General features: G+C 42.3%; 1 protein-coding gene across 1 annotated transcript in view; it reads right to left on the bottom strand.

Annotated features, from left to right (window-relative positions):
- syne1a (spectrin repeat containing, nuclear envelope 1a) overlaps window positions 1-24,358 on the bottom strand; it is a 177,173-nt gene that overhangs the window by 9,017 nt on the left and 143,798 nt on the right. The window contains exons 98-135 of the mRNA XM_066677827.1: window positions 24,324-24,358; window positions 23,964-24,089; window positions 22,700-22,858; window positions 22,227-22,451; window positions 22,035-22,136; window positions 20,696-20,815; window positions 20,353-20,553; window positions 20,063-20,236; window positions 19,505-19,636; window positions 19,188-19,384; window positions 18,873-19,005; window positions 18,185-18,367; window positions 17,893-18,042; window positions 17,630-17,806; window positions 17,311-17,466; window positions 17,037-17,192; window positions 16,674-16,844; window positions 16,377-16,510; window positions 16,087-16,291; window positions 13,552-13,734; window positions 13,248-13,394; window positions 13,013-13,167; window positions 12,732-12,879; window positions 12,065-12,159; window positions 11,725-11,953; window positions 10,889-11,083; window positions 9,407-9,532; window positions 8,326-8,481; window positions 7,356-7,514; window positions 6,182-6,348; window positions 4,360-4,522; window positions 3,436-3,623; window positions 3,170-3,320; window positions 2,268-2,450; window positions 2,017-2,154; window positions 1,199-1,390; window positions 755-1,055; window positions 504-572 (exon numbers count right to left, since the gene is read on the bottom strand). The exon at window positions 24,324-24,358 is cut by the window's right edge and continues 113 nt beyond it. Of these exons, the coding sequence (XP_066533924.1) occupies window positions 504-572; window positions 755-1,055; window positions 1,199-1,390; window positions 2,017-2,154; window positions 2,268-2,450; window positions 3,170-3,320; window positions 3,436-3,623; window positions 4,360-4,522; window positions 6,182-6,348; window positions 7,356-7,514; window positions 8,326-8,481; window positions 9,407-9,532; window positions 10,889-11,083; window positions 11,725-11,953; window positions 12,065-12,159; window positions 12,732-12,879; window positions 13,013-13,167; window positions 13,248-13,394; window positions 13,552-13,734; window positions 16,087-16,291; window positions 16,377-16,510; window positions 16,674-16,844; window positions 17,037-17,192; window positions 17,311-17,466; window positions 17,630-17,806; window positions 17,893-18,042; window positions 18,185-18,367; window positions 18,873-19,005; window positions 19,188-19,384; window positions 19,505-19,636; window positions 20,063-20,236; window positions 20,353-20,553; window positions 20,696-20,815; window positions 22,035-22,136; window positions 22,227-22,451; window positions 22,700-22,858; window positions 23,964-24,089; window positions 24,324-24,358 (6,081 nt within the window). The remainder of the gene's footprint in view (window positions 1-503; window positions 573-754; window positions 1,056-1,198; window positions 1,391-2,016; window positions 2,155-2,267; window positions 2,451-3,169; window positions 3,321-3,435; window positions 3,624-4,359; window positions 4,523-6,181; window positions 6,349-7,355; window positions 7,515-8,325; window positions 8,482-9,406; window positions 9,533-10,888; window positions 11,084-11,724; window positions 11,954-12,064; window positions 12,160-12,731; window positions 12,880-13,012; window positions 13,168-13,247; window positions 13,395-13,551; window positions 13,735-16,086; window positions 16,292-16,376; window positions 16,511-16,673; window positions 16,845-17,036; window positions 17,193-17,310; window positions 17,467-17,629; window positions 17,807-17,892; window positions 18,043-18,184; window positions 18,368-18,872; window positions 19,006-19,187; window positions 19,385-19,504; window positions 19,637-20,062; window positions 20,237-20,352; window positions 20,554-20,695; window positions 20,816-22,034; window positions 22,137-22,226; window positions 22,452-22,699; window positions 22,859-23,963; window positions 24,090-24,323) is intronic.

Raw genomic sequence — 24,358 nt, 5'->3', positions numbered from 1 at the left:
TCTGACAGCCTCCTACACCTACACTATACAACTAGCTATATCTACATCATAACACAACCATATTTACATGTACCTTTGACGATGGAAAAGAGTGATTCCAAACTTTTGAATGCTAATGTAAGGACAGCTCATTAAGCATTTGCTAGACATGTATGCAAACAAAACAGGGAGATGAGGACAATCAAAATGCTATCATTCTGTAAACTTGTGTCTTAAATGATAAATGGAACCTGAAACGAAAACACGACACAATGAAGTGGAAGCGCATCGTGTTACGTCTACAAATGCAACAGCTCCTCCGTGTTCCTACGAATAAGGCATGCATGTCATTCTCAAGAAGTGAAATTAACTATTGTCCACTTGCAATTACAAAATTAGCACAGACATGTTTCTGCTGGGGGGGGTTACTGTTAAAAGGCTCATTGGGTGACGTGATCATTAACGGTGCTCTGGCATGCTGTAGTGAGTAACATTCATTTAGCATGCCCTGTCTAGTTGCCTACCAGAGGAAGACCTCAGTGTGCTTTCTGTCAGTTTAATATAAGCCTCAGGGCTCTCAGGAATCACTACGTCTGTCGAGAGAGAGATATACAACAAAATACACAGGGAGTTGATTTCAGACACCTATTGATGTACGTATATATTTATTGCACAAAATGAGTATTTGAAAGCAAGACACACCAGTCCATTAGCTATTTAGCTAAAAAATAAGTAATAAAAAAAAACACACACACACACACACACACTTACTGACCTGAAAGAGCTGCAGTGCCACTGCAGAGAATATCTTCTTCCTCCTCTTCACTTCGCCCCCTCTTTTCTGAGGAGATAGAATGAGTCATGGGCTCGAGATCATAGTCGTGATCCCACTCCAGGGGGATGGAGTCCACGCTGGCCGGGGTGTCTCTGCCTGAGCCGCTGGCTCGTGGAGGTGCTGCGTTGACCGAGGGAGGTCTGCTGTTAGTGTTGCTGTCTTCCCATTGGAGGTCAGAGAGATCACCTGAACTGTCCAAGTCCAAATCCCGATCTGAGCCCTCACACTCATCGTCGGCCAGCTGAGAACAAGAAACACAAAACTGAGTATAGCACAGGTGCAAACCGCTCTAACCGTCGTCAAACCCAACTTAGATATGTATTTGCATATTTTATTATAGTAGACTATGAGGGGAAAGAGCATGTGTGTGTGTGTGTGTCTCACCGGCAGGCGTGTTAGCTTTCTGTAGTAACGCTCCACACGGCCAAAGACCTCCCTGCAGTACCTCTGCAGCTCGTCCAGCTCCTCCTCGATAACAGCAGCGTCCAGAGGCTCAGTCTTCTCCATTAGAGCTTCACCCTGGCTGAACACGCTCCCGATCTTCCCTGTGTTCAGCTCAATCTCCTGCTGGAACGCCTGGCACACACCAAACCACATACTCAACCACATGCATTTACATAATTAATAACAACAAAAGACTAGCCCCAGGTGCACGAGTTGGTTCTCCACCAGCACTCAGCCTAATTACATTATCCACGAGTTCAGCTCTGGGACTAGAAGCTACAACTACCTCAAACACTAGAGAGATATGGTGTCCATTACATCAAGAAGTTAATAGACACCTCATTCATTAGATTTATCTGGAAAACAAGGGAGTCTGCAGCAGAAACAGCCTCTTCTGTGAGGATATGATTATGTTCTGCTGCATAAGCATTTGTAAGGTCAGGCATTTGTGTTGGGTGATTAGTTGTGGACCACAAACATCAGTCCAACGCTTCAGTTCCAACAGTGGAGCTATTCCACTGCAGAGAACAGTACAGAAGCTACCGTTGTCTGCATACTTTAGGAAGTATTCGCTAGAACTGATGAGTAGGCAGAAGATGTGGAGGTGGTGTGGTGCATAAACAGAGACGCAGAGATAAAATAACTGAAATTCCGGAGGAAGGAGGGATTGTGGGTATCGTCTTCCCTCGAAACATCAAGAAATACATTACGAATTTTGAGCCATCATTGACTTTTCCATACACACGTATCTCCCTCACCTTCAGCTGTTTGATCTTGGCCTGGACGTCACATTCGGAGAAGTGCTCTATGTTGGTAAGCTGCAGGTCCATCTCGGTCAGCCACACCAGAATGCTGTCTCTGGCCGTCTCAAACTCTTCACGCTGACCAATGAAGTGCTGCAGGGAAATGTGTTCATTAGTGTTGTTTTCACTACTCTGCCTAAAGAGAACAAGCCAAACAGCCTGTATTTATCTTTGCTGTTTATGAAAGGCAGATCCTGCATGTTTACCTTCAGCCTGCGCAGGATAGCAGCAACCCTCCTCTGCAGTGTGTCCCAGCGTCTGTTCCCATCGTGTACCATTTGACGGAGTCGGCAGGAGGAGTCTGTGCGGTTCTCGCGGGCCAGACGCCGGTACTGTTTATTAATCAGCTCCAGCTGAGTCAAACACTCCTGAACCTGCCTCTGGAAAGCCTGTGAGATCACAGCAAAAATCTGTGTCTGGCCTGCTACCACATGTCCAATCTCACTCCTCAGCTGGGGGATTTCCCACTAATTATTGATTGTTAATTTGCTGCTAATTACTTTTGTGTGAATTGTGTAAACCAGGTGTGTCCAGTTGGAGTCCAAACTAACACGATGACTGCCATGTCTCTCTACAGAGAAGCTTACACAAGTGTAGAGTGGCTACACATTTCCTGAGTGAGTTCTACTGATTGTGGACTCAGACGTACATCACATGCAGGAATGACCACTCTGACTCAGAGTCAGCTGAGAAGAATCTGAACGTGCTAATGGCTGTGACTTGATACAGAGCAGGGAAACCTGTGTAGAGGCTGTTACTTGATCCCTCACTCTGCAGAAATGCTCACTCACTCTGGAGTCATCTTTGACCACTAACATATACAAGACTTTCATGTCATGACTTAAGTTTATTCTGAAAACGTCTGAACGTCTGTTATAAAGTCTCAAACAAATATGTGGCTAATATGTAGCACAAGTAGCAGAACTACACTAAACAGTGCTTGCCCTCGTGAAGACAATTCAGTTTCCTTTTGGCCTTGGTGCTAAAGCAGTTCCCAATTTAGCTCATCACTACAGTCACTTGTACATGTGACCACTGTTTTTTACTTACTCCTTCCACCTTTCATCTAACTTCATCTGAAACACTGCTTTCTTTCTCTTTTTTTTACCTCAAATTTCTTGAGCTCCTCTTTGGCGACGGTGTAGAGGACGCCAGAAGAGTTGGGCAAAGCTGCAGTTCTCTCGGATGCTTTCAGCCAGTCTTCAAAGCGAGAATAATCATCCAGAAACTTCTGCCACAACCTCCAGGTTTCCTCAATCCTTCACACACAAAAACAATCTTATTTACCTCATCAGAACCTTGAAGCAGATGCTCCACATGCAAGAATGCCCATCTACAGCGCTAGGATTTGCTATTGATGTAAATTAGACTCACTTGAGCCTCCGCTCCATGGCCACAGCGCAGATGTTCCTCCAGCGGCGGTCTAGACCTCGCGTGGTCTGCTGGATGGAGTCACACGCCGTCTCGGAGGCGGAGGCATCACAGTCGTGCAAGAGCACCTCACATAGGTTCAGCACTGAGGCCACACCTGTGCTGTGCTTCTCAATATCCCTCTGCAAATCCTGCACAGACACACATTTTCATAGAGGTTATTCAGTGATAGCATAATCCCAGGCTCTATCATTCAAAGTCATTAATAGCCCGTCTCATGTATAAAGACATACAAAAGCTTAGTGCAACAAAGTAAAATGCAGAAAAGCTTTAGCACTGTGCCTAGCTCACTACATTTTTAACTCAATTCACTATAATATTTTGTTTTAGAAATACATTTGAATCACTGTTAACCACAAAGCCTTGTGCAACAGTTTAAACATTCCCTGGAGAAATCAACTGATTAATAGACTTATTAAGTGAAAACAAGTTAAAACCATATGTACAGGGCTCAAAATACATATCTTCCAGGCATTTCTCTAGTATGCTAATTACATCCAGCCGCACTAAAAATTATAATTAACAATCCTTTACTGTGTCAATATTAAGGTCTCGGTGCTAACACAGGACACATGCAGAACGGTGGTGTGTGTGAGGTGTGGGTGAGTTAAGGATAAGAATCCTGCAGGAGCAGTAAGTAGGTCACTGAATAAGCTAGATTTCTCAGTTCTTATTTAGTCTGTAATCGCATACCACCTAGATATCTGCTACAGACAGGGGTTCCACTCTTATCTTCCGTGATGATGAAGTATGAGCTTTATCATCTGTTTTGCTGATATTCTGTGTATTTTCTAATTTCTGATCAGAACACAGAGGGTGCAACGGGCGCTATATTATTATGTATGAGTCGATACTGTTGCTGATTACCTGCTGCTGGTTGAGTTTTTTCTGGATCTCATCTGTGTCGCAGGTCTCATACACTATGGGACGAGAAAGCTCTGTCTCAATGTGAGCCAACCATGAGCGAAGACTGCTCATGTTCTTATCCAACTGCTGCACGGCCACCAGGGTCTCCCGCAGCTTCTTCACCCTTCAGACAGAGAGAGACACACAAAAAAGTAAGAGGGGTCACATTCGAACTATACGTTCATACCATAGCTATACGTACCATTTCATATATAAATTGGTATATTAATGTTTCAGGATACAGTCTGTAGGGAACATAGAGTGTATGCTAGGATTGAACTTTGAAAATATTCATTATTTATTATCTATTACGTTTTCCAGAAGTAATACAATTTTAGTTTAGCATTTCTATCTCAGCACAGGCCAGTGTTGAACTGTGGTAGAAAATAATAATAAAAAAAACTAATTCTGAGAGCGCAGCTTTGTGTGTTGTTTGCATTTCCATTTAATCTTTTATAACACCACCCATTCTATCCGTACCAGATAAACACTTAATATCTTTTTCTAGATGCAGAAAAACCTTCTAAATATTTCATGTTTGTACAGAAAAGGCAGTGTTGGAACTTTGTTGCAGCATTTTATAGAAATAGTGGGAGGTATCATGATTAAAGTTGACATGCAGAGATAAAATAACCCTCATGTGGCCTTGCAAACCACAGAGGAATAACACAGAGGGGCACAGAGGACACAGAGGGGCTGTGACTGAGGTGGAAACCACATTCCTAAAGGATTGGCCAACGTCATACTGAACTAGCAGCAACAGACGGCTAAATAAAGCACAGGAAGCTATTTCTCCACAAACTCCATCCACCATGAAAGCTCAGAATGCACCAATCTAGGAAATCAAATTTCTGGATTTAAAGATTCTTTAGAAGTTAGGAACTTAATCTGCTGGCAAAATCACACACCACTAATCCATGTAACCAGAGGAACTCACGACCTACTTATTAACCATGACACCCAAGAGGAACCGGAACAAGCCCCAAACTGTTCACGCTTTTCCTGCTTCAAATGACATTAAGCATAAACACTACAGAAAAATCATTATGAACGTGTGAAACGTGCTGAAAAGTGTGAGAAATGTCCTGCCTGGTCACGTCGCAGTCACATTCTGGCAGGTCCGAGTCCTGGTTTGGGCATTGTGCCATACTATCTGAGCCCAGATCCAGCACCATGGGGATAAGCCTGAGTATTCCCAAACAAACAGCAAGAAAAAAAGCCTTCCGATCTTCTTCAACTTTTCCGTCGTCTGAATGGTGGTTCGTACTTACTTTCTCTCCTCCCTGCTGCTGTGCATGTGTGTTTGTGTGTGTATGTCTGGTATGTGAGAGACAACTGCACTAGAGGAGGCATGCAGCAGTAAGCTGTGGCTGAGAGTGACAAGTCCTGCTGCAGCTAAAATAAAACTACAGTCATTTGCACATGCTGGCAAGAGTACTGTAACATCACTGTGTGAGCTCTGTGTGTGTGTGTGTGTGTGTGTGTGCACGTGTGTGTGTGTTACCATTTTATTTACACTCGCATGGTAGACATTTCTTTTCTGTTGTGCTTTTGTTTCATCAGTATTTAAGCTTTTAACACCCTCACAGACACAGAATGGCATTATGATACTTCTATAGCTAAACACATCAGGGATGACACTTCAGCCTTCACGTGACCAATCACAGCCCCATGTGACTGTGTTACATCTCATTTCTGTGGAACTCTACCCTATACTCATCCTTCAATCCCAGAATAATGCTTAACGCCACTTCAACCCTTTCTCCACAGGAAGTGACCTCACCTGGCTGCAATAAGGTCGAGCAGGTGCTGCCAGCGCTCGTTGACTTTGCTGAGTTTGTACTGGATCTCAGTTGCTTTACTCTCATGACTGGCCCGAGCTAGTCTCTCCCCCATCTGCTCTAGCTGCTGCTTGTTCTCCTGTGCCACAGAGATCTCCTCCTGATAGTCCTGATTCACACGCATACAAACAGGGAAACAGTTTTATTTTACGCCTGTATTTGAGCAGTTCAACTGTGACAGTGTTGTGTTGAAGTATTTTACCAACGTGTTTATACAATTATCCCTTTATCCTCAGCATAACATATGTCTAAACAGGTCAAAACATATGCAGCATATCGTCACCATCCAAAGAAAAACATTTGTCTCCATTTTCAGTTTATTACATCATTTGAACACTGCAGCTGTCCTTCACATTGTGTGAAAATGTCACGATGAATGAACCAATGAAAACACTGCAAAATCACTTTACACTGACTTCCACTGGACGTCAAGGAGGTTTATTCCTTTTCCTGTAAAGTTACTACAGGAGGTCCTCGGGTTACGTCAGTCCCGAGTTACGATGTTTCGTGGTTACGACACATCTCCCATTTACTGTATAAAGCCTTGTTTCGACAGAAGTGGTTTTGCGTCGTAAACGTCGTAACGCGAACTTCGTGTTTGGTGTGTGCGGCGCGGTGGAAGAATAAACGGTTACGTGTCTCGGGACCGAGGAGGATGGGTGTTAGGATAGGATAAGTGCTTACAGTATTTTATTTACGAAGTTCTGACTTACACCGAAAATCGGTTTACGACGCGACGTAGGAACGGATCAACGTCGTAAGTCGAGGACCCCCTGTATTATGAAGATACATGTTTTTCTGCAGACAGCGATGATATTTAAAACAGAAGTAATTTTTAAGCCTAAGTTTTTTTACACAAGCATGGTGTAATTACTAAAAGATAAAAATAGTGAAGTATAAGCATTTTATAATATTTTAAAAAATTTAGGAAGATGAAAGTGTTTGTTTAAAAAAAGATTCTTATAAATTAAACAAAATATTTATTACGAAAAACGCCAACAGAAAATACATTAAAAACACATCATTATATTTTTGTGTCAATAGTGTTTTTGGTGCAAACTGCAATCCTGATAGAAATACAGAGGTGTAACAATCATACACGATCATATGGTTCACCTTTCGGAGTTTCTCAATCATCTCTTCGATGGTGACGTCTCCATTCTGAGATACTTTGCTCTCCATGTGTGTGAGCCACTCACACAGCTCCTTGTTCTTCTCGTTGAACACCGCCCACTCATTCAGCTTCTCAATAACCTGCTGCCTACGCAGAGCCAACTACACACACGCATGCGCGCACACACACACACACACACACACACACACACACACACACACAAAGCCAAGCCAGCAGTGTGTGGAGAGTAGACAGATGGCAATGGAAAGATGACAAAAAGATCAAAAAGAATATCAGCAGATTACCAAAAAGAAGACAGCACTGATTCTGTCTTTTAAGAACATGTTAACACAGCTCCACTCGCCTTGCCTCTGCTGTTCTGATTACCAACTACTCCAGCTCTCAATGACAGGGCTGTAACAGCAGTGAACTGTGACTATTACCATAACATGATTACATGAATTAAAACGGTGTAATTTAAATGTTTCCAGAAGTCATTGGATTCATCGCGGTGTAGAGGGCTACTGGGGTGTAGTGTGCGTTTGGGAGAATGTGTTCATTTGTTTATGGAGTTTAACAAAACCACAAGCTCAGCCAAATGAAAGTGAATTTATAATTCCCAATTTAAAAATAAAAAATATATCTCACATTTGAGGAATGTTCACACATTAATGTAGCAGTTATTATTTATTTATTTATTTATTTATTTATTTATTTATGTCTAACATACATTTTGTACAAATCTCACTTTCTCAAGTCCACTGCTGAACATTTGTGTAAATCATTTCACACTGTGGTAAGAGTTTGCTCAGCAGTGGCACTGGTGTAAAGTTCAAATTGCTTTTTCATTCTTTCACCGTCTGTGATCTGTAATCGTGACGCATTCTCTAATGAAAAACCCATTACGGAAAATAAAACAGTGTCACTGAGGGCTTCTGCTGTCTCTGTTTAGTTTGAATCGTCTGCGTGTACCTGGTGGCAGGTCTCCTCCCACTGTCTCTGCAGTAGTTCCAGTCTCTCCTGCAGTACTGTAAGGTCATCACAGCTCAGGTTGCTGGAAAGAGCATCTCTGAGCACACACAGGCCAGCGACATCCTCTGCCCAGCCTTCTGTACTGCCCTCTAACTCCTATCCGTGCACATACACACACACACACACACACCAAACAGGACAGGACACAATGTCTTTAATAAATAAATGAACATATCTTCATCCTATACTCTTTTTAAAGCAAATATTGAGCAGCCCCATATCAACCCTCAGCTGGTCAGTGTGACATGACATTTGGAACAGTAACACAGCAAACACTGAGATTCCATGAAGTGAACTGATGACTGCACAGACACCCACCGTAGACCTCCAATCACATTTCCATCCAATCATATGCATGTGCTTAACGCGTCACGCTTCAGTTGTTAATAAACTCAAACCAACTTTAAAATGGGTGGCGTGCGGAATATTGTTTGTTTCCATTTTTACAGCTAACACTATTTTATACGTTTAAAACACCACAAAACAAGTCTACGTGAGGTTATTTAACAGAGTTTGACGTGTGTCTATTGTGTTTATTGGTGGGCTACAAGTTCTCTTCGTGTTCATTAAAATAGAAAACTAATGAAGAAACGTCCAACATTTCCTTGTTTTCATTTAAACTTTGAAAACTTCCATTTTCCACCACATTATTCCTTTAATCAGAAAACTGCACACAGGCCTCTGAAGCTAGCAGCCATGTTTGAAATGCTTCTGTTCCTCCCACTCTTCCCTCAAGCTGAGTCAGAGTCTCTCTCTCTCTCTCTCTCTCTCTCTCTCTCACACACACACACACACACACACAGTATATAACTAGCGAGGCAGCCCTGCTGTAAATTTATTTTTGGCATGTGTTTATATGTCATTCATAAAGGAACGAGACTAAAGTACTTGCTGTAATCAATTTTAAGAGACCAAAGCACCCCCCTTTTAGACAAACAAAGCAGAGAATAAACACAGTAATAATAATGATATCATCTGTATGTGAAACTTTATTTATTTTTTTTAAAATGGTAGAATGTACCTTGCAGTGGATCTGTTCATTGTGCAGCTCTTCATGATGATCAGGTAAGGCCAGAGAGAGCTTTCTCTTAAATGCCCTGAGCTTCTCATGTGACGCAGCAATTCCTTTCTCACACTGCTCCCAGTCCTGCATGCATACACACACACAAACACCCAGCCACACACACACACACACACCAGACATGCACAGAATTCAGGAAGACTCATCAGCACAGATATTCCTGCTGTGGTAAAGTTCAGTGGAAGTCAGAATATTTAAACCCGTGTGTTTTTGCTGTCGATTGAAAACGAGAAATATCCTGCGTTTAGCAAATCTCTTTAATCCGTCTTTCCTTTTATGGCCTCATTGTGTTAAATGCTATTCAAGCAGACAGGGATCCTCCTGAGAGCTCTAGTGATATGCAACATCACCCTCAATGACAAAGAAGACATGAGCTAAACCACAGGGTAATATCTGAATTACCACTGACAACATGATAACATTCATCAGTAGCTGCCACTTTATCCAGACATGGCCAGACCAAGGCAAAACCATTAAGCAAACTTGCACAAGAGAGAGAGAGAGAGAGAGAGACATGCACATCACAGACAGCAGTAAAGTACCTTCCATCATGTCATCCAAAAGGTGTGAGGACGATGGAGAACAGGCGTAGGAGATGAAGAATAGAAGAGCCATCTTTCTTTCAATTTATTCTTCCCATTCAAATAGCTCATTTCTCCATGATTCTCTCTCTCTCTCTCTGAATGCTACATACAGCAACTCCCTCCTCTTTCACACTACTGGATAGCTCCCTCTCTCCTGTTCACAGCTCCCCCCCCTCTCTCTCACTCTCTCCACCATAGAAATCACCCCTCTCTCTGTCACACTGTATCACTAAGGGCCTTTTCTTCCAGTCCCTTGTTATAGCTACCCTCTCGTTCACATTACAGTCATACACTCTATATGCTCATAGGAAACGGCATATCCTCACGTCAGCACAGTAGTGTTTATATTTTCTGCAGTGCCCACTATAATGACTAACCAAGCCAGGAGGAAGCCAGATTCCACATCTGAAATCCTGTAATTATAAAATAATGATACATAAAGGTCTGAAATGATGTCATACACCAAATAATCCAGCATCCAAACTAAAGCAAAACAATATTCAATAAAATTGGCATATCTGGAACGACCCGTGTTGGGACTGGGCCAGTTTCCACAGAATATGCTGAATCAGAAAAGGAAGGGAACAAACAATGGTCCAGTTCTGTGACAAACATCACATGCTCGCACTGATGAATGTGATGTTGACTGCTGTGTGTTTTAAACTTTCTAACCTGGTACTAATGGAACAGTATTAAAAAGGGATACATAAAAAATACAAACAAAGCAGAAGCCACTCAGAACTCCTGCCCAAGTTCCTCAGAGTTCCCCTTCCTTGGCCCAACTCATTCTGGGCATGGGCTGCACTTTGCAAACATAATAGTTTATGTCTCTCCTTACCTTTAGCAGGGAGAGTAGCTCTTTCTTCCTCTCATCAAGGCGTATGCTGGCACTCCTCCAGCGCTCCTGGAGGTCTGTGAGCTCAGCCTGAAGCAGGGCTTCAGCCCGGGCATCAGCCGATAGCAGCAGCTGCCTACCTGCTTCCACCGCCAGGACGTAGCTGCCCTGTTGCCTCTGCAACACTCGCTCCTTCAGCTGGGGGGCAGCAGAGGGCAATTACGTTAACAGACAAAATTGAACAGAGGTCAGCAGAGAGCAGCTATTTCTGGAATCAGTTTGTGACTTATAGGGTTTGGGGTCATAAGTCAGTGGCACGTCAATAACGCCAACTAATACCACAGCTAGTTCTGACCCTGCAGTGTGATTGGCTGAGGGACATTCCAGGAGTGCTAATGTTACACGATAATGGAACTCTGACCAAAGCTCTTCTAGTATTTCTCCACAAAATACACGTAACCTAGCAATGGTGCCGGCGCTTACAACAGCGGAGGGGTGCCTAGACTTTTTCAACCAACGTGGAACTGGTCATCATGTTCCTGATTTAGACTGAGAGCAATATACAAAAAATCAGCAATATAATGGTTAGAGGACCAGGCCTGGTACCAGAAGGTTGGCGCCGCTCTGGGTGTATGTTCACAGCCCTTAGGGCACTAGTCTGTGTGTGTGTGTTCACTGCCACAGATGGGATAAATGCAGAAGACACACTTCGCTGTACGGTGACAAATAATTGCACATTATCAGTATTCACTTTGACAAACATGCACATAATATTAATGAGTACATGACGGCAGGTCCTAAACACAGGTGCTGAATATTTGTCTCTTCCTGATCGTCACCTGTATGTGGTCGAGTATTCCTCTGGCCTGCTGCAGTGACACCGTCCCTCCCTGCTGCTCCTCCGGCTCTTGAACCTCCTGTAGCCTGTGCCTCAGCTTTTCTGCCAGCTCAGTGTAGCGCTGCCACTGACACACCAAGCTGTCGATAATCCCCCTCCTCTGCTGAGCCCGCCGCACCACCCCCTGCCACTGGTTACTCAGCAGTGCCAACTTCAGACCAAAGTCATCCCTATAGCACCGTAAAAGGGAGAAAAATCACAGTCACAGTCTCTTAAAAAACAGTGATGTGGAATTAGACTTAAAGCATTGTGGTCAGAGTGCTGGGAGCTTTTCAGCAAACCTGTCATCCACTCGTCCTTGATTGAGCAGCTGATGGCCATCACTAATGATGGAATAAAGAATCTGCTGTCGACTGAACATTTCAGCCTGAAACAGCTGCGGAAATACAAACACACACTGATTTAAACGCACTGATGTGTAGCGAAAGTCAAAAAATAAACAATTTTCTTTAAAGTGCCCATATTTTACCACTTTTTCACAAATGAACACAGTTCTGGGGTCTTAATGAAATGTCTGTGAGCTGCTTTAGTTAAAACACCAAAAGGAACAAACACCACAGCACTGTTTACCCCAAAACATCCCTGTTCAGAACAACAATTCAAGTGTATGTTCCTTTAAGCGATAATGAGCCACTCTCTACCCCAGCCTGAGTGCACAGAAGAGAGTTAGCATCAGCACTTGTTTTAGCTGCTTTTTTCCTCTATAATTTCTCTAGTTTTACTCCGTTTAACCTCATCTATGCACTCTCATATAAACATGGGGCCAGCTGTGATTGGACAGTCTAAGACACAGATGCGGGACATGTTTTCTGATTTATTTGTTGTTGTTTATTTGTTAACTGACTACACATATCTCTTTATGCCACTATGCGATATTGAAAAAGAAAAGTATCATCTTTGTTGCTTTTCTTTCACTTTTATTCAGTCCATTTTTAAATCCTACTGTACCTCGTGCTCTCTCTGCTGCTCCAGGAGGCTCTGGTAATTTCCAGAGATTTCAGCAGCCAGCTTCTCCTCTGTCTGTGTGAGGAAGGCCAGCCATGCATCACACTTCTCGAGGAAGCTCTGTCTCTGGAGCACCGTAGCCTGCATTTTACTGCACACACACACAGACACACACGTTTTTATAACTTAACAATTGTCAATATTTATTTACATATGCTAAAAAATAACTTGAAAAAGAAAATACAGTGAAACACTTGCAAGCCCAGCTGCTTCAGTGTGTGTACCTGAATCTCTCTGTGATGTGTGCAGAGCTGGAGGCCCAGCGTCTGTTCAGGTTCTGTAGATGTTTTATCTCCTGATCATCTAGAGGAAGCCTGTAGCCCAGGCCATTCAAACGCTCCAGATCAGGCGACATGCGGCTCAGCTTCAGCATATGGGTCTACAGGCACATACACTAACAGTTAATCACCGCCCCTACACAGCACAACACAATGTTTACAAAACAATTTTGAGAGTTACCTTGAGTCTCTCCATGCGTTCTTGCAGACAGGAGAGATCTGCAGTTTCCACAGGATCGGGTTCCAGAAGAATCTCATCCGCTTCCTGTGGCAACCAGCTCAAGGAGTCTAACTCATCCTTAAAGCTTTGAAGGTCCTTCACACCGGTCTAATGAGGAGAAACCACAGAAGTACATAAACAGAAGCAGGTGCTTGTTTGAGACTAGTTTTAAATTCAGAATCACTGCTACAATAAGAGAGTATTTTCGTAAATGGCATCTCTTTAAATCTAATTGGAAATAAAAACAGCACTCTTTATTTCTTACCTCTAATAGAGACCTCTGTCTATGAAGGGCATGTTCGACTGTTGCTAGGCGCTGTCTGAGTGACAGGTAGTCTGTGTGGAAAGTGGCCATTGCAGATGGTTCGACCTGCAGCCTCAGCTGCTCCTCGACCTCAGTCAGCTGTTGTAGAGTGGCCCGAACTGAGCTATGTGACTTCAGCAAATCCTGCAGCAACACAAACACATTTCACTTCCACTAAACATGTATTACATTCCTTACTGCATTCCTCGGTCTCATTCGTTTACTTCTAATTATGAATTAATTTATTTGTGGTCAAAATGTGTTAGATTTTAATGATAAAATCCAGTAGGGTTTGTTAAATATAACTTTAATTTGATGATCTGTTTTCAAAAGTCATTCTTACACTTATATATAGTACAAACTATGGTAGGAATAATTAATTTTATTAAAGCACTTTAATGTTTTTTTTTAATATATTTTTTTATGATCAGGACCAAGCAACCACATTTTTTTGCTGTTTATATTTCTGTAAATTAATAAAGTTCTGGTTTATTACTCTATTTTTTAACCCATATGTTAGAAAAGTGTTTGTGTTATGACACAAACAACACACTTACGCAATAATACACGAGAGGGAGTGCTATAACATGAGATATTGGCACTGATTTGCTGCAGGCCGAGAGCTGAAGATCAGTACACCAGTGCAAATATCTGACGTTATAGCACGAACATCAAGTGTATTATTGCAATTCTACCACAGTTCATTATCGCAGTTCATTATTAGGTTTTAAGATAAAAAAGAAAATTTGTTTGTTTATCAACCTTCTGCAAGGAAAAGATACAGCAGAACCCCGGAAGTTGACCGTTTCTGAAGTCGACGCCAAATGTCGAGAGAATTTCAACTCGGAGGTCGACCTTAAAACTCGGAACGCGACCCACGCAACTTTTGTAAACAAATGCCGCTCGTGTTGAGCTTAACGCTACTTGGCGTCAGTTTATGATGTCGTCTTTTTAGCAAAAAAAACAATAACAAAGATGGGTCCCAAGAAAGATACATCAGAAAAGCAAAAGAGGAAAAATGTGAGAACTACAATAGAGCTGAAAAATACGGTAATTGAGTAAAAAAGTGGTAAGTGTTGTTAAATTACAAAAAAAAAAAAAATTTAAAGTGTACAGTATGTCGTGAAAATTTGTCACTACAAAACCATTTTCTCCTTTATTCTAACCTTAAAATTTTCCTTGTTCTAGATTCATGCCACTGTTCACTGTTGTTATCTCCATCCAAACAAGGATATGTTTTTGATTATTTTGTTAAAACATTAGCTTTATACAGTATTACTTACCTAAGAGTGTAATTGTTGATAATTTTTGTAGGGAAATAGGGAAAATTATGGTAAAAAATTGATGGTGGAGAACCAGAGAATAGGGTTTTCAGTTATTTCGTATGGGGAAATTCGATTCTGAACTCGACCGCATCAGTTGTCGACAAGAGTTCCGGAACGGAGTACCGTGGAATTCCGGGGCATCACTGTAGTTCTATTTCATCACACATTCCTTTTTGCTCTTTTCAACAAACTCTGGATCTTTAACTTGTGCGATATTAAATCCGTCTAACTCTGGACAGAAGCAGAGATAAACGCACCACGTCAATAAAATGTCATGGTTTAACTATTGTTTACAGCGGATTCAGATTGTAGTGATATATATCATACACTAAACAATGCCAAGTTCTCTCTGTTTAAGTTAAAAGTGAGTATTTTAGAGAACCGCTCCAAAGCCGTGCTACGGAGCTGGTGAACGAGAGCAGTGGAGCGAAGTGGCGCTTCGACTCGAGTTAAACTCTTTACTCTATTCAAAATAAGGTGCGAGAACGGAAAATGAACCTGTTCCTTGTTGGGTGAAAAAGTCCAGGCACAGCTCTGTCTTGTAAGCACTGGCGTCGTTGCGTTACATGTACTTTACTGAGTGATACCTGAAGAGCTTCGTTCAGAGTGTCATTATTATGTCATAATGACACTCCTGGAACTTCTCTCAGCCAATCACACTGCAGGGTCGGAACTAACTGTGGTATAACTTCAAATAAATAATTAAATAAATAATAAAGAGATTATATTTGAACCTATTTCAGGTTCTTGCTCTTGTAACCATGATCATGTTTTGTTTTTGTCAAATGTATTTGCCTGTTTTGCCACACAGTAGAAATGGTCTCACACTGGGCTTCTTAGTGCCATAAAAGTTACTTCGTACTGTGCATAAGAGACCCTACTTTTCAATATCAGACATAATTATAAAATAAACTCTTTATCCGATTTAAATAATTTTAATGGAAACTATATTTTTGGGAACTCTGAAGTGAAATGTCGCTTAGCATGTATTAAATCTAAAAAGCAAGGCATTACATAGATTTGAAGCTTGACTTTGTCATGGGGATTATGGTCTAAATGGCACTGCAGATGACTACTAATGTAATCACTCCCATGAACGGGTTGGTGTTCAAAAAGAGTCTGAATGGTTGAATGTTTTGATTGTATTAATCAAATGTTAGATAAAACCTACACTGCATTCATAGATCCAGGTCTTCACATCCTCTTCTGCGATTTCCCTGTGGGTGGCGCTGGTGAGTAAACGCTCCGCTTTCTCCTCTAATCTCTGGACATCTTTAGAGCTGCACTCATGAAGCTCCTTGTAGCTCTGCCACAGCTGCAGCAGGCTCTTACTGTGCCTCAGTTGATCAGAGAGCTGCTCCATCAGTGTGTTCCATCTGAAAGCAAAACATAGGGTGGGTTATGAACTGAACTCTGATCAGTGAGTAGTTTACCAGGTTTGGTTACTGTTCTGAAGCTCACCTGTGGTTGACATCAATGAGGGCTGTGTTCAAAGACTCTGCCACTGAGGCGTGGCTGTCTTTGAGCAGCTGCTCAGTGAGAGAACCAAACTTCTTCAGACTGCTTTCCTGCCTATCCAGCTCCTCCTGGAGATTCTGAGAGTAGACAGTAAGACACATACATTAGCATTATTCTGAATGCAATCAGCTTTACATGTGCTGGTGTATTAATGTAGTTAGCACTACACCACTTTGTTTGAAACTCAAATCAAGCACACACACACACAATAAGTATATAACAATACAGAAAGACCAGTACCTCCAGGTTCTCCACTTGGACGAGTACAGCCTCTGGAGAGCCGGTGAGGAGGCTCAGACGGGAGATAGAATACCGGCCCTCCATCAGATAGCCATGAATCTCCTCACATGCTCGCTTATACAGGCTCCACTGGTCCAACACTGCCCGTAGACTCACTTTTGCCTGTCCAATCTACACACACACACACACACACACACACACAGATATGAACAGTGAACACACCTCTGATACAAGCAAAATGTACACGGTTTAAGTAGAAAGACATTCACTAATTTGAGTAGACAGTATATTTACACTTATTTCTATTATCTCTGATAACAATGGCAGTGGCTGCCCTTAGCATTGATCTTATCCTGAACTCACCATTTGCTCCAAGTTGGTCCAAGACTGTTTTAGACCTTTAAGAGTTTCCATGATGACAGAGGAAGCCTCTCCTGTTTTGTCCTGGACCAGCATATGTGCTTTTTCCTCCACTTTCTCCAGATCCTTCTCCTTCTCTTTAACCAACGCCTCCAACTCCTGATGAGCAAAAATAATTCCACTGTTTTTAACAATGTTTAGTAAAAACTATGGCTCTTTTTGAGTCCTCGTGTTTTATGTAATGACCACAGAACAATTTTAGAAGGACCACAAATACCTGGCAATTTTTCAGTGCATTCTGTGCAGAGGCAACGTCCTCTATCCGTGTTTTTTTCTTCAGCTTTTCATCCTGGACGCTAATCCAGGTTTTTAGAGTTTGGACTCCATTTTCATACTCCACCCAGCTCTCCAGAAGACCCTCCAAAAACTGGATCTGAAAAAACAAGGCATGATGAACCAAGATAGGATGCAAAGAATAAGGTAAAAACATAACCAAAAATGCAGAATGTAAATAACATAAATAAAAATGCACACTTGAATGAAATTCCCGAAATATAACCTTTTTGATTGTGTGTGTGTATACGAGGGGTCCTGACCTTTTCAGTAATGAGCCCCTGCAGTATCTGCCAGCGCCGGTTCATGGCTCCCAGCCGTTCGGCAAAGTCCGTCTTATCACTACGCTTCCCTTCCACATCCTGACTGCTCATCTGAAGAACTGACTGGTTTACAAAGTCCACAGTCAGCTGCTTACAGGACAGGTCAATCCTAAATCCCTGTGGAGTCGGGGGTGGCAGGGTTATTTAGTTTGTTTTAGTAACATTTAAAACCAAACTCATATTTGTGCTCATTTCTCAATTACCTTGTATTTTTGGATGTAAGTCTGCACCACCTCAGATCCCACAGATTCCATAATTTTGTCCTGATCTTCTCGTATGATGTTCTCCATGAGGGAAATCCAACTCATTAGCTCTGTAATGGCATGGCGAGATGCCAGCTTCTCCATCTGTAGCTGTAGAGTACAAAATGGAGGAGTCCAGTGAAAAACAGGAGATAAAGTTTACACGACTAAAGGGAAACGTTTCTTTAACCTGAGGCTTATGAGCATAGCTGTATTGTGTTGTTGTTACATGTGACCGATTCTCTGTGCTCACCTGGTGGAGCTTCTCTTGGACCACAGGGATCCTGGTGAGCAGGTCGGCCCACTGTGTTTCCACCTGGGCCAAGTGGGACCTGAGCGCTGCTGTGTCCACCTTCTTCAGCCTCAACAGCTGGTTGCCACGGCTCAGAACTGACGAGCGTAGAGAAGACTTAGCATCCACTTCTTTGGAAAATTCCTGAAAAGAGATTAAAGGAACGAGTGTAGTGAAGAGCACAGTTTGTGAAGAAAAATAAACATTTATTGCTCGTTCTGGCCCTCGTTTTAATTCATTTATAATCTCCACTTTTCTAATCAAACCTTAAATACGTTTAATTTCTGCAACCACTGTTTGTGGCTAAGTATGATAAAAAGTTTTTAAAGGAAAGCCCCCTAAATGCAGCACTTTATTTGGTATTTAATCTTCTTAGTCTCCTGCAGCTAATGACTGAAATATGTTAATACCATGACTCATTAAAATGAACAGATAATAGAATGAATGAATGCACTGAATATTTTGTTGAAGCACAGGCGCAGAAGGACCCAATTTGCCAAAAAAGGCTTTGCAGTACTGATCTTTTTTATAGTTAATAAATGGGGTTGAAAGTAACACTGAAGTGTGTCTGGGATCCCAGCCCAGGACGGATAATCGCACATGAGCCCAGATAACTGGAAGTGAATCAGTCCTTTAAGGAGCTCCTCACCAGAAAAGCATGCAGGTGGTCTCGGACAGTCTCCAGCTCCTGAGGGACAGTAACAGACTGAGTGCTCCAGAACTCTAGTCGATCTAAAGCTGAGGTCAGCCACTGACCCAACTCTGCAGAATCACTCTGATATCTAAAGGGATAAAAGACCAGAATAAAGGGGAGTGTAAAGACAGATGCTCGAGTAGTGACAAATAACTGTACTGAAAGGGGAATGAAATATGGAACATCTTTAAAACTGGGGCAGGTGTAGATTAAATATTAGCTGCATTAGTGAATTCCTTCACTGGAACAGTGAGAGTTTGGAAGGCAGACCTGGTCCAGTGTTTGAGGGTGGAGTCCAGGCGGTGCAGCTCCTTGTTGACTTTGGTGGTGCAGCAGAGCCAGTGTTCTCCCAGCTGAGTGAGCTGAGTCTCCAGCTCTGAGCAACATACACTGAGTAACAGTTTTTTCCCATCCTCCAGCACCTCATACAGTCGCTGCTGCCGTTCTGCCAGACTGCTCTTCAAACGCTGCAGCAGAGGGGCAGAATGTGAGCAAAGGATGTCTTCTTAAGCATATATAGGACATTCTGAGCTTCAGTAATTTAAATGGTTCTTTAAGGAGGATGTGGTATTCAGACGTCCCCTTACCTGATAAAGTGCAATTCTCTCCATGAGTCTTTCCTCCGTTTCCTCCACCAGTCCCACACTGGGAATACTGCTCTCCACTGCCTCCAGCTGCCTGTACACAGCTTGATAATCTCCAACCAACTGGCTCCAAGACTGAACCACAGCAAACAATATCATTATTGATCTTGTAATTGGTCTTACGTACCAACATCAGTGAACACTGTACGTCTTCTGTTTACACACAGACTTCTGGGAAAAGTTACAATCCCCTTTTTATTTTCCTGTCCATACTGTCACTATGTATTAATGTTTTTATATGACCTTCATAAATTAAACCACTACATATATCATCACAATCTCCCCTTCCACCCTTTGTTTTAAACATTTTAACATTTCCAAAGGTCTCTTACAAATGTTGATTGCATTTTACCCAAATCAAGTACTCCCAAAGAGCAAAGTGCAATGAGTAATTGGCACTTAATCATTGCTTTAATTAAATGTAATGAATACTGTAAGCCATGTAGGTATACACAATGATTTTTCTATGTTTTCAACTGCAATACACACACACAAACACACCTCAAGGATGCCCTCTAGTTCCACTCCGCGCCTGTGGGCTTGTTTGAGCACCGTCTGAGCCTGAGCAACAGTCTGCTCCAGAGTCTGAGCTTCTCTCTGCACCACCACCCCACTGACCTGCCTGAAGAAGGCCTTTGTCAGCACGACATGAGCCTCCAGGCCTTGGAAAAAGTCCTGCATAAACATAAACACACACACACACACACATTATAGTAATAGACACTCGGAAAAAGAGAGTAAATATCTATGTACATTCATTATACCCACATGCATTAAAGAGTAAATCTTACTTTATGTTTGTCCAATAGGATCTGAACCTCTAGGACTGAGCCTACGGTCATCTTCTGATCTGCTGCCATCTTGTCCTGGGCAGTGTCCACTAATTCCTGCAGGTCCTGCAAGGCTTTTTCATACTGGGCCTTCAGCACCAGTGTCTGGTTCAGACTACTGCGCCTCGAGCCCACCATCTCAACCAGCTCCTCATACACATCCTACAGAGACACAGTCATTTTAAGTTAATGATTAGTTACAAATATTAGACTTGTCTTGTGGAAAAAAGAACCATTATTTTCATGGCAACGTGAGAGTGTCGTGTTAAACACTAGAACGGAGGAGACAAGACGAATGTGGTACCTGTAGTTTTAGCAGCTCCTGTGTAGACACTGGGTCGGGCTGCACTGCTTCTCCTTTACTCCTCACCTCAGTCACTCTCTGTTCAAACTCTCTAAGACTGTCCTCAGCCTCCGCCAGAGTCTGCCAGCAGCATACAGAGAGAGCACATCTTTTGTTAGAGATATCAGCTTGAAATATCCATCCATTCATTATCTGTAAGCGCTTATCCAATTCAGGGTCACGGTGGGTCCAGAGCCTGGAATCATTAGGCGCAAGGCGGGAACACACCCTGGAGGGGGCGCCACTCACACATTCACTCACACACTCACATCTACGGACACTTTTGAGTCGCCAATCCACCTACCAACGTGTGTTTTTGGACTGTGGGAGGAAACCGGAGCACCCACACAGATACGGGGAGAACACACCACACTCCTCACAGACAGTCACCCGGAGGAAACCCACGCGGACACAGGGAGAACACACCACACTCCTCACAGACAGTCACCCGGAGGAAACCCACGCGGACACAGAGAGAACACACCACACTCCTCACAGACAGTCACCCGGAGGAAACCCACGCAGACACAGAGAGAACACACCACACTCCTCATAGACAGTCACTCGGAGGAAACCCACGCAGACACAGGGAGAAGACACCACACTCCTCACAGACAGTCACCTGGAGGAAACCCACGCGGACACAGAGAGAACACACCACACTCCTCACAGACAGTCACCCAGAGGAAACCCACAGGGACACAGGGAGAACACACCACACTCTTCACAGACAGTCACCCGGAGCGGGAATCGAACCCACAACCTCCAGGTCCCTGGAGCTGTGTGACAGCTTAAAATATTGTACAACATAATATTCAGAACTTGATTTTAACCTTCAAATCCCTTACAAAGACAGCAAAAAAACTTAAAAGGAAAAAAAGAAAATGTATATTTACAGTGTGAGTGCTTGTTCTTTTTATAGATAATACATTTCAAGCGTTAACTGCAACATTAATATTTTTAACAATAACATTGTTTATTCATGGATAATATGTCAAGTGCAGCATAAAGTTGCACTGTGTAAGGTCTTGGAATCTTGGGAAAATTAGCCTTTCATATTTACATAGAGAGTGGGCTCTCTTTGAACTGAGGCGTTTGTGTTGCCCTGCCATGTTTGTTTTTATGTTAAAGCAGCAGCTAGGAAAGTGAGGGGTATTCAGTGGCTTACACAATGCCCCTTTAATATAATTCAAGATCTGCAAATATGCTTAGGTGAGCTCTGAGTATTTCCGTGCTGCTGGAAAAATAACTAAAGGCAATTCAAGAAAATGCGGTGAAGGTGTCTGTAACTGATGCCTACCTCCATCTGTTTTGAAGCCGGCCGGTCCACAGCTCCAGACATCTTCTGCAGTAACTGCTGCTTTGATTCACTCATAGCAGCAAAAAGTAACCTCAGTTCAGTCTGAGGGTGAATGAAAAAAGGACATGATTTTACGTATTGTTGTACATAAGTAGCTTATCTAAATAAGCATTGAATAGTTCATTTTCATACCTGAAAAGTAATGTGTTCCTGAATTCTGTTTCTAATACTGTTACATCTCTGATCCAACAATGAATCCACCAGTCTCAGTCTCTCCTCCAGCCCGTCCAGCACCTCCTCGATCAGGTCATGACCTCCATCTCCTGCTCCACTCCACATGTTCTCTACACTACCTCCTAACGCCTCCCGACACTTACACACTTCTTCACTGACGTTCTTCACTTCCTTATACAAATCCTGCAAGGAATGTAAAATAGGGAAAGATTATTCATCCCCAAATTACATTTATGTACTAATCAGCTTATATTCTTATCAGAAATGGCTCTATATAGCACCAACATCTCTTTTTGGTGCTTTATGGTGCCTGTATTCTTAAGCAAATGTCCTCCAGTATGTCTTCCCATAGCCTTTTACTGATTAAAGCTGATAAAGATCTGTAAAAGCTCATGAATGGAGGAATAATTCCTGTTATGATCATGACTCACCTCTAGATGGCAGAGCTGAATCTCTGAGTCCTCTGACAGAAGCTTAGGGCCAGACAGGAGAGTATTTTCTGCACTGTCCAGCCAGACAGAGGCTGCAGAAACAGCTTCATAAAGAGTAGTCTCCAGAGCCTGTGTCCGTTTACTGCCAGCTCCTCCTTCCTGTGAAGAGGATATAAAACCAAGAAATCAGCACAGTTCAGTGTAGCACACTGCAAAATATACCATCTGTTAAAGACCCATCAACAGTAAAGACAGGAATGTTTTGCTAAGTTCAAATTATACGTCTTATTGCACAGATCTGACCTTTAACCTTTGTCTGCCTTGACTTTTCACAGCTGCATTTGTAGGGAATAATATCTCAGTGTCTCTGCCATTCAAAAGACCCACACGTGCACATTCTTTTCAAATCAATTTAATTATGTTCATGACCCAAGACTGTCAGGACAAGGAATGGCATGTTTGCAACTAATTAAACAGTGCAGTGCAGCATCTTTATCACCAACCTTTAACTTTTTAATAAAGTAGCATCTTATATATTCAACCTACGCTGTTCATGATCCGGACAAACCAAAGAAGTGTGTTGATCATTACAGTCATTTATTTATTTATTTATTTAAAGTGAGACAACCAAAGAACCACATTTGAAAATCTTAAAAGTAACTCATAACTAACATGAACATGTCACTGTTATTTAAAAACATTCATGTCCAATTTTGTTGATTTTTTAGTTTACAGTGATCCCTCGTTTTTCACGGGGGATGCGTTCCAAGACCATCCGTGAAAAACGAACTTCCGTGAAGTAAAGGAAAGATATTTTATGTATTTAACGAGTATTTGGACTTTTAAAACCCTCCCTGTTAACAACACACCCTTTACATTAAACAGTCGTTCTATATGTTTTTCAGCTGGAACTACATGTGATATCCCACCAGTTTCTTGAATAGAGTAATTCCTAAGCTGTGATTTAGCGTAAGTAAATTTTACTCGGATGTGGACATGAACAACACACGTACTGTACGTAAGAAATACTTGTAAATGATATATATTTTCCGCGAAGTTGCGAGGGATTACTGTACTACTTTATTTGAAGCTGTCCTTCACACTGTGGTAAAACGTCATGATGAATGATCCGATAGAAACCCTCCAAAATCTCTCGGAATAAAATCTTTTTACATTGACCTATAATATCATACGTCAGATATTTGCCGTTTCAACCGAATAACGTACTGAAAAATGAGGCATCAAATTTGGCATATATCAGTACCTTAACCAATTCCTCAAGTTCTTGGCTGAAAGTCTCAAATAAAGTCCTGGGAGAGAGGTTGTCCTGTGTCAGCTCTTCCCCTCTGAGAACACTCCCTGGGCTGGAAACTCGTGACCTCTGGTACACCTACGAATAATTAAACTTCTGAGAATTAAACGATTTAACACAAGGCTTTAACAAGTGTTTTTTTGACAATGAGCGTGTTTGTGTAGGGATCACAAAACTAGACTAGACTCTAAACCTTAAGACAGCACAAGGTCAACAGTGAGTTCCATTTGAAGGTTCATTCCCGTCGTTCTATACACAGTATACAGACGTCCTGCATGAGTTTTGTCTAAAAGCCTGATATTATCTGAGTACCGAGCCAAGCTGCTCCTGCTGCAGGGTGTTGAGTA

Source organism: Hoplias malabaricus, chromosome 7 (genome assembly GCF_029633855.1).
Source record: "Hoplias malabaricus isolate fHopMal1 chromosome 7, fHopMal1.hap1, whole genome shotgun sequence".
Classification (NCBI taxonomy): Eukaryota; Metazoa; Chordata; class Actinopteri; order Characiformes; family Erythrinidae; genus Hoplias; species Hoplias malabaricus.
This window is presented reverse-complemented; position numbering and strand designations above follow the sequence as displayed.